The following is a 14,797-nucleotide window of genomic DNA, read 5'->3' on the forward strand; positions in this document are numbered from 1 at the left end:
TGTAATGTAACAAATATGTTGGTGTGTTTATTTGTGCCCAGGAAAATAAACCAGTGAACATATCGTGATGTTTTAAATGTGTATTTTGCTTGAAAGGTGACCAAAATAATAACCAAACACACAGCACCTGTTGTCGTTCAAAAGTTCAAACTAACGAGTGAAGTAAAGACCAAAAACCATGTAAATTTAGTAGTTTATTCACTCAAACCAGTGAGTGAAGTTGTTTCGTTTCACATGTTTCGTCGTTTTTTTTGGGGTGTATTTATTATCTTACCCGCAGTCACCACTCAGTCAGCCGCTTAGTTTCTTAGCCGGTTTTGTAAGGAAACGTGCGTTTGCGTTGCGCCCAACAGAAATAATTTATCTCGAGAAATGAATTTTTAATTTCTAGTTGCAATTAAAAAGGATGGGGAAAACGAGTACAACCAGAGGAAAAGAATTGTCAGTGTGGAAAATCATCCAGTGTCGCTTGCCAACATAACCTTCCACTTTGTTGCCGAAAAGCCCGCTGCAACGTTACAGAAAGCCTAGAGATTTAAGCGGTATGATATTTTAAGGATTTCATTTGGCCAGAAGAACAACTGTCGTCAAGACAGCGGTGTACGAGGCGTTCTTTAAAGTTGGGACTCAAACTTACTTTTAGGGAATTTTTCAATGAGGATGAGAGTGGTCGCATTGAACTTTTGGATCATTGCTGTGCAAGTTTGAATAACTCACATTTTATAACACAAGACCATGTTAAGAAAACATCCAAGAACCGCTGTTTTTGCATAGAATGTCGCATCACCCCAGGTACATTTTCGTTGAATTGTGAAAAACAAAACACGGACCAACCCAGAATAGCCTGGGGTACATCTTTTCCACGTCTCCTAAGATCGTTTACAAAAAAAGCTTTAACCATCGGTGACCCATGGACATATCAAACAAGTTGCCATCGGGTTCTTGCAAAAAGTACGCTTTGTGTGGGAAACATGGTGTACATATGGCGATGGTGCATGAGCACTGTCATTTTGCCACACAGGGCAAAGATATAAAGTTAATACCAGTTAAGGATTGGTCATTTACCTTTATTTCAACGTTTGGTCTTTTTACCTTAGCTGCTATAAACACTTTTTGCCTGAGTGCTACTATCTTTACTGACTTCGGTATCAATCACATCAAACACACACATACAGAGATTTTGCATTGAAATTTGCGTGTTTTATTACTTGTCTGTGGAACTGTGCATTACATAGGAACATAAAACATATAGTAGGCCGGCCAAATACAGTTTGATTGAATGTATTTAAACCACTTGTCAAACCGTAACATACCTGTGTATTTTTGGATTCACCAACCGAAGCATATATATCTAACTCGCAAATCAAGAAAAAGCAAGCAAGAAAATTTCTATTTGAGCAAAAAATGTTGCAGCAGTATAGTGCTGCAATCATTTTGAGCTTGAAATCCTGATTTACTTCCTAACATAGCTGTGGCTCCGTCCGTGCAACACCCACATAAGTTTTACCGCAAAATATCTTCGGATTCAAAGAAAGAAGAAACGTTTTCGTATATGTCAACAGCTTTTGTAGTTGTTTCGAGACAGGAAAAAAGAAGGTCCTCTTTAAATGCGTTTACATGGGCATACTTAACAAATACCATTAACTGGGAACACGGTGCCACATCAGTAGGTTCATCCAGTTGAATCGAAAATACATTCTCCTGTATAGCTTGATCTTTTATATCTAAAGTCATGTCTTCTATCCTTCTCTGGACTGTATTTTTTGATAATGAATCGGCAGCAATTTTTTCCTATCTTCATTTCCAAGCACATGTTCAACTATTTTTAAATCACAAGGTTTTGTAGGAAACTGTATTAAGTGTTCTTCTGCGACTTAAACTTCCTTATTGCGCTAACAGTAATAGTCCAGCCGTTGGTTAGTTTGTTTTGTTATAACACCAACAGTACTGCAAATTAAACGTCGCTTGACGTAGCGTGATTCTACGTTCCACCGAAATCGAACAAAAGAAAATTGTCTTGGCCAGAAGCCGAGTCAAGACCGTCTGACTCCTTGACTTCTGTCCAACGAGAACTGGAAAGATACGGTATATAAACACATACCAAAACAACGTCATTAAACTACGCACGTGGGATCTGTGATTGGCCTGAAGGCACAGAACGTTACCATCCTGTTTCAACACATCAATTAGCAATTATATGGGATTTACCTCTGCGGTCTCACGCCATCAAACATTTGAGGTATATAAATCACATAATGGGAAAACTTACAAGTCACGTCCGCTCTTACTCATGACGTCAGTGCGAACATTAGGTCATTTACGTTACAGTTTTATCAAATCTTCACCAATCGTATGTGTTTTTTATGCTTCGCTATTTCCAAAGCAACATAGTAAGAAGCTTCAACTGCATTGGTGTTTGTTTCATAGTAGGTCCCACTTCAATCTAGTCTCATATTTTTCAAAGCACAAGCGTGACGCTCAAGAAAGCTTCTGATGCATGTGAATCTATGTTCAAGATATGAATTGTTGTATTTTTTAAATGAGAGCCCCATGGGTATGGTTGGAATTCTCATGATAGTTTTTTCACCAAATTTCAGCTACACCACATTGCTTACTTTGCGTTTCGAGATATTTTGTTCTGTCTGTGAAATATATATAAGACATTAATAAGACATTGCATTGAAATGATTGTGCACATTTCACTTACTGGGGTAGAGCGTGAAATTGTCGGTAAGGCATGAACCTGTAGAAATAAACATATATATAGCAAATAACTAAATGTTTTTAGAAATTTGAATTAATTTGTGTTAAATCATCTGGCAAACAGATTTCCTAATTAACAATCAACGTTATTACCTTTTGTCCGATTTTCTTTCGTTAGCATCTTGCTAAATTTTTTAACGACTACTTTACGATTTAAAACAACTCACTTTGCTGCACCTTTATTTCTTTAACGTTGCATTTAATAAACTTTTCAAGTTTATTGTCCACTTAATAAACAAATACAACAAAATTAAAATACAAACCACACACCACGACCAATCAAACTAAGTACACTTTTAAAAATGCGTCCTATGGCGCGGAATGCTCTATCGTGGCACCTACCGGAAATTAGGTTCAGATTTTTGTTATGATGTTAGTAGCTCTACCATGTGGCCCAGGGGAGGGGCCGGCCTTTTTATCCGACCCGCGACCGAATGTCATGATTTGCCAAATCGTACTGATAACTTTGGAACATTCAAAACTAGTCTTTGTGAAGTTTGGTGACCCCTGGCTTAAACCAAGTGGTAACTACAACACAATGCCGGCGAAAGAAAGTTTTTGCATGTACCAGCGAATCCGTTACGATGAAATTCAGCAAACATAACTACGAATCGCACAGTAAAGTTCTGTTGTTGTTGTTGTTGTTTGTTGAAGCCAACTGAACAGGTTATCTGGTGGAAATTATGTTTTTTGTTGTTTTTGTACCGAGTGAAGTCACGTCTTTTCACAAGTCTTTGAAAATAGGGACTTATACTGCAATAAATGTTACTATGACATTGCTAATCCTTACTAAACAATGGACACAACTGTGGCACAAAAAATATGAACATCGAAAAGAGGTCTCGCCAAAGTTCGCACATGTACCGACGTAACAATTATTAAACTGGTTGCATCGGATCATTAAGGGCCCCTGTGCGGTGCACCTTGTGAGGCCTGGATATAATGGACATGTAACTGTCTAAACAGTAGCTGCTAAATTGCTTCACAGGAAGTGTTTCTTAAGAATGAACAGTCTACAGACAAGATAGTAGTAACCACCAAGCACATCCTATTGTTGACAAAAAAATCTAGTTACTGAAATGAAAATGTTTCTGTAGATCTGATGTTCATGATTACTTATCTATATGATGTTTTGACAAGTGAAATTACTACGAAGAAAAATCCTTTTTGCTGTTTCCATCAGTCCTTTAAAGGCAAAACAGTTCCAGCACCAATGTTTTCCCAGTCAAAAAAATATGTTTTAATTTTAATCGATCGCTGTGTTGAACGCCACGACACTAATCTTTTTTATTTGATTTTTTCACAAAATGCTTTATATATAGATTTTTCTGTTGCAAACTGACAACACATTACCAAAAAATGGCATCAAATATGAGAAACAACGATATGACACAAAAAATAAATAAACGTGCGTGCAATTTAACTGTAAAAAACAAACAAAATGTTATGCAATACAAGATCTAAAACATTTCCATATTGATTATGTCTATCGCCTAAGTCAGTGGTTCTCAACTCGTTTCAAGTCATGGACCACTTGCCCAATTAAAATAAACTCATGGACCACTTTACTTTTGAGAAAGAATATACAGTATATATACACAAGCATTTCGGCTTTACACACAAGAACAGAATTTCGAGTATACGATACAAAAAATTAGCGACTTACATTTCGCTGTAACATGATTGTTTTTTGCACGAAAACTTTACTTGAAAACAGACTTTTGGATTCTCTTCTCACCAACAAGTTTCTCAATGTTAGGAGCGGTGCTTGATAATGCACAACAAATATCACTTTCCACTGCTAGCCGATTCCTCTGTTTCGACTTGGAGTGCAATAAACATGAAAATCCACTCTCACACATGTATGTTGATGCAAAAGGCAAAAGACATTTGGCTGCATGTGAAGACAAGTTTGGATAACTCTCGATCATACTTGCCCACAACTTTTCCATAGTAGACCGCTGGTACACGTCTTGTGCCGCCAAATCATTCTTGAGCTTCAAGAACTCCTCCTGCAGATCTTCTGGTACACCCTTAACATCTGCTGTAAATGGAATTCTCATGAAAGATAAATCGTCCCTTATCATGTCTATCTCTGGAAAGTATCGCTGAAATTCGTCCTGTAGCTTTCGTAGATGAATTACAATTTGCATTTGAATGTGTTTCTTTTCTCCTCGTATCGCATCCACAGCTGGAAATTGAACTAGGTTGTTAACTTGAACTTGCATAATCCATATTTCCAATTTTTCAACAAAAGCCTTGATAATGCCTTGGTGTGAAAACAGATTTGCACCTTTACACTGCAACTGAAGATTCAATTTGTTTAAGATTCCAAAAATATCAACGAGGTATGCAAGTTCTAATTCTGACTGTGCCAGCACATTTCGTAAATCGCCTTTTCCTCGATCCTGGAGAAATAAAGTTAATTCTTCTCGGAGATCAAATATTCTTTTCAGCATGTTTCCTGCTGACAACCACCTTACAGAAGTGTAAAACAGAAATAACTCAAAGTCGGAACCCATGTCCTGACACAGTTTTTTTTGAACAGCCTAGTGTTCATTGCTGATGATTTGATATAATTAACCACTTTTTAAAGAGAACCACTGCAGTGACAACGGAGCCAAAGGAGGACAAACAAGCTGCCGCTGATACAAAACCGTTGTTTAGTTTCAGTACATCTGTCCTTTTATCACCTCGTTGTTGATAAATCGAAGAACATGAACAAATATGGAGATGCGAGTAGCAGAGGTAGAATCATGATTCTCTCGTAAAGACGGTGGCCAAACTTATTAGAAGTGATGTTAACCTCGTCTGTGGAAAGGACATTGACATATGTGATAAAGTTGTCATCCATCCTAAGAACGCTTAAAGCGTTTTCAGAACACTTGTTTTTTTTACAGGCTATAACCTAAGAATATTCGACTCATTGTCGAATAACTTAAGTAAACCCGGAACAGACAACACTGAACTACAGGCCGGTTCACACGCTGCGTGATTGGTGGAGCTGCGCGAGCCGCAGCACCCTGTCGCCTATTTCGCCCGGCTTGTAGCTTTTCCAACTGCGCATGCGCACAAGTGCAAAACGTCACGATTAGTCATGAAACTGGAGCTGCAGTTCCACCATAGATAACATATTAATGCCATAATTTATTTACATGAAAAAAATGCCGATCACGGCGGAAATTATACTTATAAAAATTAAACTTTGGAATAAAGAAATAAGTATCATGAAAGTTATCTGTATTGTTGTGGTAGGAATACTAGGTATAATATCTAGGGGGTGTGCCGCCCCTGCATTTAAGTAGTTGGTATCGTAGGAATGTTCTGGGTCGCCCTTTTTTTAACAAACTGAACAAGATTGTTTCTTGGAAAAAAGGGTATTGCAGTATGTGCCTATTTTTTAACTGTGCACATAATCATTATTTACTTAAGTTCTAACGAATTTGGGTTTCTGTTTTGTGTGACAATTTGATATGACAAAAGTGCAATGGAAATGGTGGGAAGCACTATACCAGGGGTGTGCAACCCGCAGCCCGCGGGCCACAATCCGGCCCGCCAAGCCATTTAGTGTGGCCCGCAACAACATTCTAAATTCAGAGCAAGTAAAAATGCACATTTTAGCAAAAAATCCTGGCTAGTTTTCGGTAAATCTCCTAAGTTGCTATACGTAACAAGAATAAGCTAAACCAGCGCATTGAACTTAATTCACCCAGACCTTTAGTCTTCTATTTGCATTAGTTGCTTGTTGCGTATCTAAACCGAATGTGACGTAATATTCCTCTTTGTGTAGTAAACAATTACTTTGTTGTGAAAGGCAGTGTTGGGACGAAACTTACTTGCACCTCACATTTTAAAGTTGACTTGGCAAGCTTGGTGCGGAATGTTTTCTTAAGTTATATATCTGCGACAGCAGACTGAAAGGGTATTTTAGGAGTGTCAGGGCTTGCGAAATGTTAACAGCTAGGAAACGAAAAATTGATGGCGAAGGAAGGTTATTCAACAGCGAATGGTGCACAAAATATCTTGTTGAGCCACTTAACGAAGGTGTTGTCTGTGTCGTCTGCCAAAATACAATTGCTGTCATGAAAGAGTATAATATTAAACGACATTATTAAGTAAGCACTCTTCCCAGTATGATGGAATGGTTGGTCAGGTACGAGTGGACAAAATAGAACATTTGAAAAATTCTTTGAAACAACAACAACATGTTTTCACCACTTACAAGAAAGACACAGAACTGGTGACAAAACTCAGTTTTAAGATTTGTGAAAGTATGGCCGAAAAAGGAAAGCCTTTCAGTGACGGAGAATTTATTAAACATTGTTTGACAATATTCGCAGAATATGCATGTCCAGAGAAAACCCAGTTGGTAAAACAAACTAGCCTTTCTCGCTTTACTGTCTCGCGCAGAACAAATTGTCTTTCAAATGATATTAAAGAGACTTTAAAAGAGAGACTAAAATCATGTGAAGCTTTCAGTCTGGCTTTAGATGAGAGCACTGACATTAGTGACACAGCCCAACTCGTCATTTTCATCAGAGCTGTTACTGCTGACTTTGATATTGTCGAAGAATTTTTAGATATGGGAAGTCTATATTCGACAACCACAGGACAGGATATCTGTGAACAGGTGCTTAAGGTAGTGAAAAAGTTCGAACTGGATCCTGCTAACTTGTGTGGTATTACAACAGATGGTGCTCCTTCCATGAAAGGTAAAACAAATGGATTCACCACAAAATTTCTCAATGCAGTTGAAGCACAGGACGTAGTTGTGAGCCACTGCATTATTCACCAAGAGAACTTGTGTACCAAAGTTCTTGATTTTGTAGACGTCATGAAAAGTGTTGTCCAGTGTGTAAATTACGTTCGAGCACGAGGTTTAAACCATCGGCAATTTAAAGCTTTTCTGCATGACATGGACAGTGAGTATGCTGATGTTGTGTACTTCTCTGCAATACGTTGGCTTAGTAGAGCTGCCACTCTAAAGAGGTTCTGGAATCTACGAGAGGAGATTAAGTTTTTCATGGAAAGCAAACATCAGAATGTGGCGTTTTTGAGTGATGACAACTGGTTGAATGATTTAGCCTTCCTCACAGATCTAACACAGCATCTCTCTGACCTGAACTTGAAATTACAAGGAAAAAGTCAGCTTGTGAATAAGCTGTTTGAGCATATCAGTGCTTTTGAGAAGAAATTAAAACTTGTCCAATTTCAGTTGAGTAGAGCTACGTTGATCCATTTCACGTGTCTTGCAACCAGGAAACGAGAATTTCCTGATCTGGATTGCGCTAACTATGTAGCAAGTGTACAGAAGCTGCGTGATGAGTTTGGAAACAGATTTCCAGATTTTAGACAAAATGAAATGAAATTGTTTGCTCAACCTTTTGATTTCCTAGTGGAAGACAGTCCTGACGATTACCAAATGGAACTCATTGAACTGCAGGCTGACATGGACACAAAGAGAAAATATTCTGAAAAAAGTTTGGTAGACTTTTACAAACTATACATGTGTGAAAAGTTTCCCAATTTGTCCCGACATGCAAGACGAATGACTTCCCTTTTTGGTAGCACCTATTGCTGTGAGCAATTTTTCTCTAAAATGAAGCTCACCAAAACAAGATGTAGAAGTCAGCTGACTGATGAAAATTTAGTTAGTCAGTTAAGGGTAGCTACCACTTCTGTCAAAGCCCGCATTGACAAGCTGTGTAAGGACTCTCAACTTCAAGTGTCCCACTAAAATTGTGTGTCATAAGAATATTCAAATTTATTGCGTATCGTACTTACACGATTGCAAGCCCTATACAACAATGTTAGATACTGTTGTATAATAAAACTTCGTTTTTTTGCTACAGAGTGCACCTATTTGTCAACAGCTGTTTAGTCACACAAATAGCTCTACGCGATGGAGTGTTTGTTGACGTGTAAAAGCCAACATGAAAGAAAATTAAAACGCAAAATAAAACAAAGCGCAGGCGTGGGGAAATAATATCAACATGATATTACAATGCAAGCCGCACCAATAGTGGGGTAAAAAACGTGTAAATACGATATAGGAAAAAAGAGTGGCCCGCGCTTGATGTCCGAAATTGTTTATATGGCCCACCGACGAAAAAGGTTGCACACCCCTGCACTATACTGTAGTGACGACACGCATTACGTTTGCAAGAAACGCCTTTTTTCTCGTTTTGCCTTTTTCCTGCGTTTTGTTTTCGTCTCTCGTTTTGGCGTGTCCAGGCTCATTCTTAACAGGACACACTCAATAAAAGCAACTTCGCTACATATTGGTGACCGCCGACTACAAGATACGTTTTATCTTGCTTCAAAGATGACAAATGAAGAAAACGCTGTGTAAACTGCCTACTTTTTGGGCAGAACAGCCAAGGATTTGGTTTCAACAAACCGAAGCACAATTCGCCCTAAAGAAAATTACCTGCGACCAAACCAAGTACTATTATGTGGTCGCATCACTTGATCAACAAACAGCAAGTAGGTTGATTGACTTATTAGAAGAACCACCAGAAGAAGAAAAATACACCACGATTAAGCAGCGACTTCTGAGTGTATTCAGTCTTTCCGAATATGAAAGAGCCGCAAACTTATTCCGTATAAACGATCTCGGAGATAAGAAGCCGTCGCAACTTATGGATGAGATGCTGTCTCTGATGTGTGGTCATGTTAACTGCTTTTTGTTTCGATTTATATTCTTGCTTTGCCAGAAGATATACGTTTGATTCTGGCAAAAGAAAGCTTAGATGATCCTCGGAAACTTGCTCTACGAGCTGATATGCTTTGGCAGGCGAAAGGGCATGAGTTGCAAATATCAAAAATCAACGAACGGGATGTAGAAGTGCCCAGAAACTACACGTTCCGGTCTAAAAAGCAGTCTGGACTATGCTTTTATCACGAGCGTTTTGGTGAAAAAGCTATAAAGTGTCAGAAACCTTGCAGTTGGCAGGGAAACTTACCAGCCGGTCGCTCCTAACATCTTCAGCGACCGGCCAAATCAACAATTTGTTTTATGTGTGGGATAAAAATACCTGTCAACGCTTTTTAGTTGACACAGGGGCGGAGATTAGTGTTTATCCTGCGTCTGCGTTTCAGCCCAGGAATTGCCCTCGTGGTAAAGAATTTCAAGCTGCCAATGGCACCCGCATCTTAACATACGGCAAGAAGCAACTTCAGTTGGATTTAACAATTGGAAGGTTTTCCTGGAATTTCACGTTGGCGCAAGTTTCTAGACCACTCCTTGGTGCTGATTTTTTGCTCGCGCATTCCTTGATTGTCGACCTCAAGCACAATTGCCTGTTGAATGCTAAATTGTTCTCGAGCATTCCTTTGCATGCCGCCAAGCAAGCTGCCCCCAAGCTGAACAACATTGCTTTAAACACAGACGCATACGCGAAGCTTCTTTCTAAATTTCCGGTGATTACAGCACCCACTTTACCATCCACGCCGCCCAAACACAACGTCAAACATTACATCGTGACAACAGGACCACCGGTGCATTCAAGGGCTCGCCGATTGTCTCCTGAAAAACTGGCTATAGCCAAGCAAGAATTCAAAAAAATGCTTGACATGGGAATAATTCGAAGATCAGCTAGTCCCTGGGCTTCGCCCCTACATCTGGTTCCCAAAGATGGTACAGGCTTATCGCAGGTTAAATGCAATAACAGAACCAGACCGATACACACTGCCACACATTCAAGAATTTTCAGCAGGTCTGGCTGGCGCAAAGATATTTTTAAAAATAGACTTGGTCAAGGGTTACCACCAAGATCCAGTAGCACAAAAAGATATTCCAAAGACGGCAGTTATAACGCCTTTTGGTTTGTTCGAGTTTCTGCGAATGTCATTCGGTATGAAGAATTCCGCGCAGGTTTTTCAACGATTAATGGACAGCATTTGCCAGTCGCTCAATTTTGCATTTGTTTACTGAGACGACATTCTGATAGCAAGTAAATCCAAGAAGCAACATCTTTCTCATCTTGAGGAGATTTTTCAGCATTTATCTGCAAATGGACTGGTAGTCAATTTAAATAAATGCTTATTTGGGAAAACTCACATTGAGTTTCTTGGTCATCACATTGATGCAAACGGAGCTAAACCTCTGACAAGCAAGGTAGCAGCTATTCAACGCTTTCAACGCCCACACACAATTAAAGGTCTGCAGCAATTTGCAGGAATGGTAAATTTCTACCACCGCTTTTTTCCTTCGGCCGCAAGCATTATGCTACCAATTTATAAAGCTCTATCAAAAAAGGCTAAACAGTTGGTTTGGACAAAATAACTGCAGTCCAGTTTTGATGAGGCGAAAACTGCTTTAGCTAAAGCAGTTACACTTGTTCACCCGCAGCCACAAGCACCTGTATCATTAACCATGGACGCATCGGATCATGCTATAGGCGGGGTTCTAGAACAAAGGGTTAATGGCACCTGGGAGCCTCTTGCGTTTTTCAGTCGTCAATTAAGACAAGCTGAGAAGAAATACAGCACGTTTGACCGAGAACTACTCGCTTTGCATCTAGCAATTCGACACTTTCGCTATTTTCTGGAAGGAAGAGCATTTACTGCATACACCGACCACAAACCACTAACTTTTGCTTTTAAAAAGGTCGCAGAACCTTGGTCAGCTCGACAGCAAAGGCATTTGACTAATATTTCTGAATATACAACTGATGTGCAGCACATAAAAGGCAAGAACAATGTTGTAGCAGATGCTCTTTCTCGGTCATACATGGCATCAGTCCGACAACAAACACAGAAGATTATGTCCGACAAACTTGCATGGCATGGAATTAATAAGGAAGTTCGCTTATGGGCGCAGCAATGCATCGAATGTCAGAGGGCGAAAATTCATCGTCACGTGAAGGCGCCACTGGAAGAGTTTGCTGTTCCAAACATACGATTCAGTCACATACACGTGGACATTGTCGGACCTTTGCCTGAATCAAGAGGTGCAAAGTATCTTTTTACAATAATAGATCGTTATACCCGATGGCCGGAGGCAATTCCGATAGCAGAAGCCACAACCGTTAGTTGTGCAAGGGCAATAGCTTTTCACTGGATAGCAAGATTTGGAGTTCCGAGTCTTATCACATCAGACAGAGGACCACAATTTACGTCCAATCTGTGGAAGGAAGTCTGCCAAATGTTGGGCACCAAACATCAATGCACTACCGCATTTCACCCACAGTCGAATGGCCTGGTTGAACGCTTCCACAGGCACCTCAAGACTGCATTAGTTGCACGACTTACAGACGTAAATTGGTGCGACGAGTTACCGTGGGTGCTTTTGGGTATACGCACTTTACCCAAAGAAGATCTGAAGACCTCCAGTGCAGAATTGGTGTACGGCTCAACCATACCAATTCCAGGAGATTTCATTCCACCTACACAGCAAGAACCCCTGCCCAACGAATATGTGCGAACGTTGCGCAAGGCACTGTCGAGATTGCTACCGGTGCCAACATCACGCCATTGTAACCCTAAACATTCTGTACCGCAATTGTTATTACGTTGTCAATTTGTTTTCGTTCGTAGGGATTCTTACAAACCCCCACTTAATCCTCCTTACGAAGGCCCTTTTAAGGTTCAACAGCGCCATGAAAAATATTTTGTTTTAGATGTCGGGGGTAAGCAACAAACTGTGTCTATTGATCGTTTGAAGCCAGCAATAGTTGATGTTTCGCAGCCGTTGCCAACCCCAAATATAAAAAAACGGGGACGTCCTCGCAAAATTTAAAAGTAGTTTCTGGGGGGAGCTGTGTAGTGACGACACGCATTACGTTTGCAAGAAACGCCTTTTTTCTCGTTTTGCCTTTTTCCAGCGTTTTGTTTTCGTCTCTCGTTTTGGCGTGTCCAGGCTCATTCTTAACAGAACACGCTCAATAAAAGCAACTTCGCTACAATACAAAACTTTCCGAACTTTGTGCCAAAGCTGTTTAAAGATACTCAAGATATCAATACAATTCGTGCAGATTTAACTAGTTTTCCTGGGTTTGTAATGTCATAAAATTGATCCTAAACTCTTTAAATGGCTTTCAGCCTTCGCCACAGCTCTTGGATTATTACAGTGGTACTTAACCCGGGTTCGTTTGAAATATGGGTAATAATCGTCTTTCTTGTAAGCAAAATGTTTCATTTTTTGCAAGATAAAACTAATTATGGGGCCCCTTCCCTGAAGGGTTTGTATAATATGCCATTTGACAGTTTGTAATATAATTTTGACAGTTGTATAATATGCCACGTTGAGATGTTTTGATTTCATGCTCTTTAGGCACACAAACTTATAACAATGTCTCAATTGCATGAAATTTGGACACTTAGTACTTTACATAACTTGTTTTTACATAACTTGTGTCCCAATATAAATAAATATAGAGAATATATTACAGTTTGCAGAATAGGTTGTAGTGTATATGCTATAGTAAAATGTGCTAAGCCACCTTTCTAGTTCTTTTAATTATAAAACTACAATTCTGCATAGTCTAATTGCGAAACAAGGAAAACCGCACACGATGGACGATAGACTTAAAGCCAGCTGCAATCAAAACAACCAACACCGTTTTGGTAAAGACAAACTTTCTTTGGTACCACTATCAAATGACGCTGTATGCAGCCAGATTCAAAACACGAGTGACGACATTCTCAAACAAGTTTAGGAGGATTTGGAAGAGAGTCCAACAAAGTTTTGGTTGTGTCAACATGTTGGTGGATTTGAAGCGACTCTAAAATTAATAAACTAATCTGATCAGATGTTGCCTCCTATTAGTCGGGTTCAGCAAAGTTGACCCTGCTCATAGGGTTAGTTTGAAGATGCCTGCACACTTTTATTCTTGTGACTAAATTTTGTTGCGTCTCGTCAATATAGGAGGACCCACACGAACACGTAAGCCTGTGAAGAACACTGCAGCGAAGGTTATTACAAGGGCGGTCCTTGACAGGAAAAACACTGCAAATTTTTGTTATACATCGAGTATCGTGCGTTCCACAAATCCCTTCAGATCTCGCGGTACATCGTTCTGATTGTTTAGGTGAAGATCCGAACTGCAGTGCACCCGTCATGAAAGGTGACAGGTTATCCAAAATGGGACTTCATTGGAGACAAGCATGGAGTTTACTGTTCCAAACTCTAGGTCTATAATTTTATAAGAACATGAGATGTTGGATGCTGTTTTAGGTGGCAGTTAACGAGGTGGCGTTTATGGTATATGCCGTTTATTAACGAAGTGACGTTAATGTGGTACAAAACTGTCGCACTTGCTGTAGAGTCCTCTGTTGGTAGGCTTGCGGTAGGTGGTAGTAACAGTGACTATGCAATCGGGTGTATTAGTTACCACCAATAATAGAGTCTTGAAAAATTCTTGCAGCAATGTTCGACGTTTTTGACTTAAATCGTCAAGTTTTTCATGTTCTTTATTGTTGGCTACCACAAATGCAGAAGGCGTCGCTTTCAAAAGACCAGATAAAACGTTTAATTGATGTTGCGAGATTTGGCGATATAAGTTCTTCAGCAATCGGTGCTCTCTTTCATCGTGTAGATCAACCAGTTTCTTAATGCTTTCCGAATATGCTTTTTCAAGACAGCGAGACGCGAACTAGAGACAAGTCACAATTGTGTTTATTTGGTGTTTTATACTTTTAGTTGTTGTTTTGTAACTTTTTGTACAACAAACGAAGACTACCATTTCCCGCGATGCCATAGATTTTGAATCAAATAACTCAGTCAGTTTCGAAAGCAATACTCGTAATTGAAACTTAAAGCTCGAATCACCCAGTCCGTTGCTTGGTGAGTGAAGACTAAAAATCCTAATAGCAATAGATGTAAGTTCCGACAAATCACTTAGTCGTTCACCCTTTGGTTTTAAAGATATATATATTTCGCTATTACAGCATCGTCAGTATCTTATTCAAATAGATTCTATTTAGTGATTTGTATTCTATTTGGTGATTTGATTTCTATTTGGTGATTTGTTGAACTTACATAAGTTTCGAAAGCTGCGACTTAAATACGTTGGGCGATACCACTCCAAGT

The 14,797-nt window shown here is 39.5% G+C and overlaps 2 protein-coding genes across 2 annotated transcripts; one reads left to right on the top strand and one right to left on the bottom strand.

The window, feature by feature from the left end:
- Window positions 1-4,466: 4,466 nt before the first annotated feature.
- LOC145219653 (zinc finger BED domain-containing protein 5-like) lies at window positions 4,467-5,285 on the bottom strand. The gene has a single exon (XM_080086985.1). It carries the CDS (start codon window positions 5,283-5,285, stop codon window positions 4,467-4,469), a length of 819 nt encoding a protein of 272 aa, XP_079943111.1.
- Window positions 5,286-6,904: 1,619 nt separating this feature from the next.
- LOC145219654 (general transcription factor II-I repeat domain-containing protein 2A-like) lies at window positions 6,905-8,500 on the top strand. The gene has a single exon (XM_080086987.1). It carries the CDS (start codon window positions 6,905-6,907, stop codon window positions 8,498-8,500), a length of 1,596 nt encoding a protein of 531 aa, XP_079943113.1.
- The last annotated feature ends 6,297 nt before the right edge of the window (window positions 8,501-14,797 follow it).

The sequence above is a fragment of the Phallusia mammillata genome, chromosome 3, assembly GCF_965637545.1.
Source record: "Phallusia mammillata chromosome 3, kaPhaMamm4.hap1.1, whole genome shotgun sequence".
Classification (NCBI taxonomy): Eukaryota; Metazoa; Chordata; class Ascidiacea; order Phlebobranchia; family Ascidiidae; genus Phallusia; species Phallusia mammillata.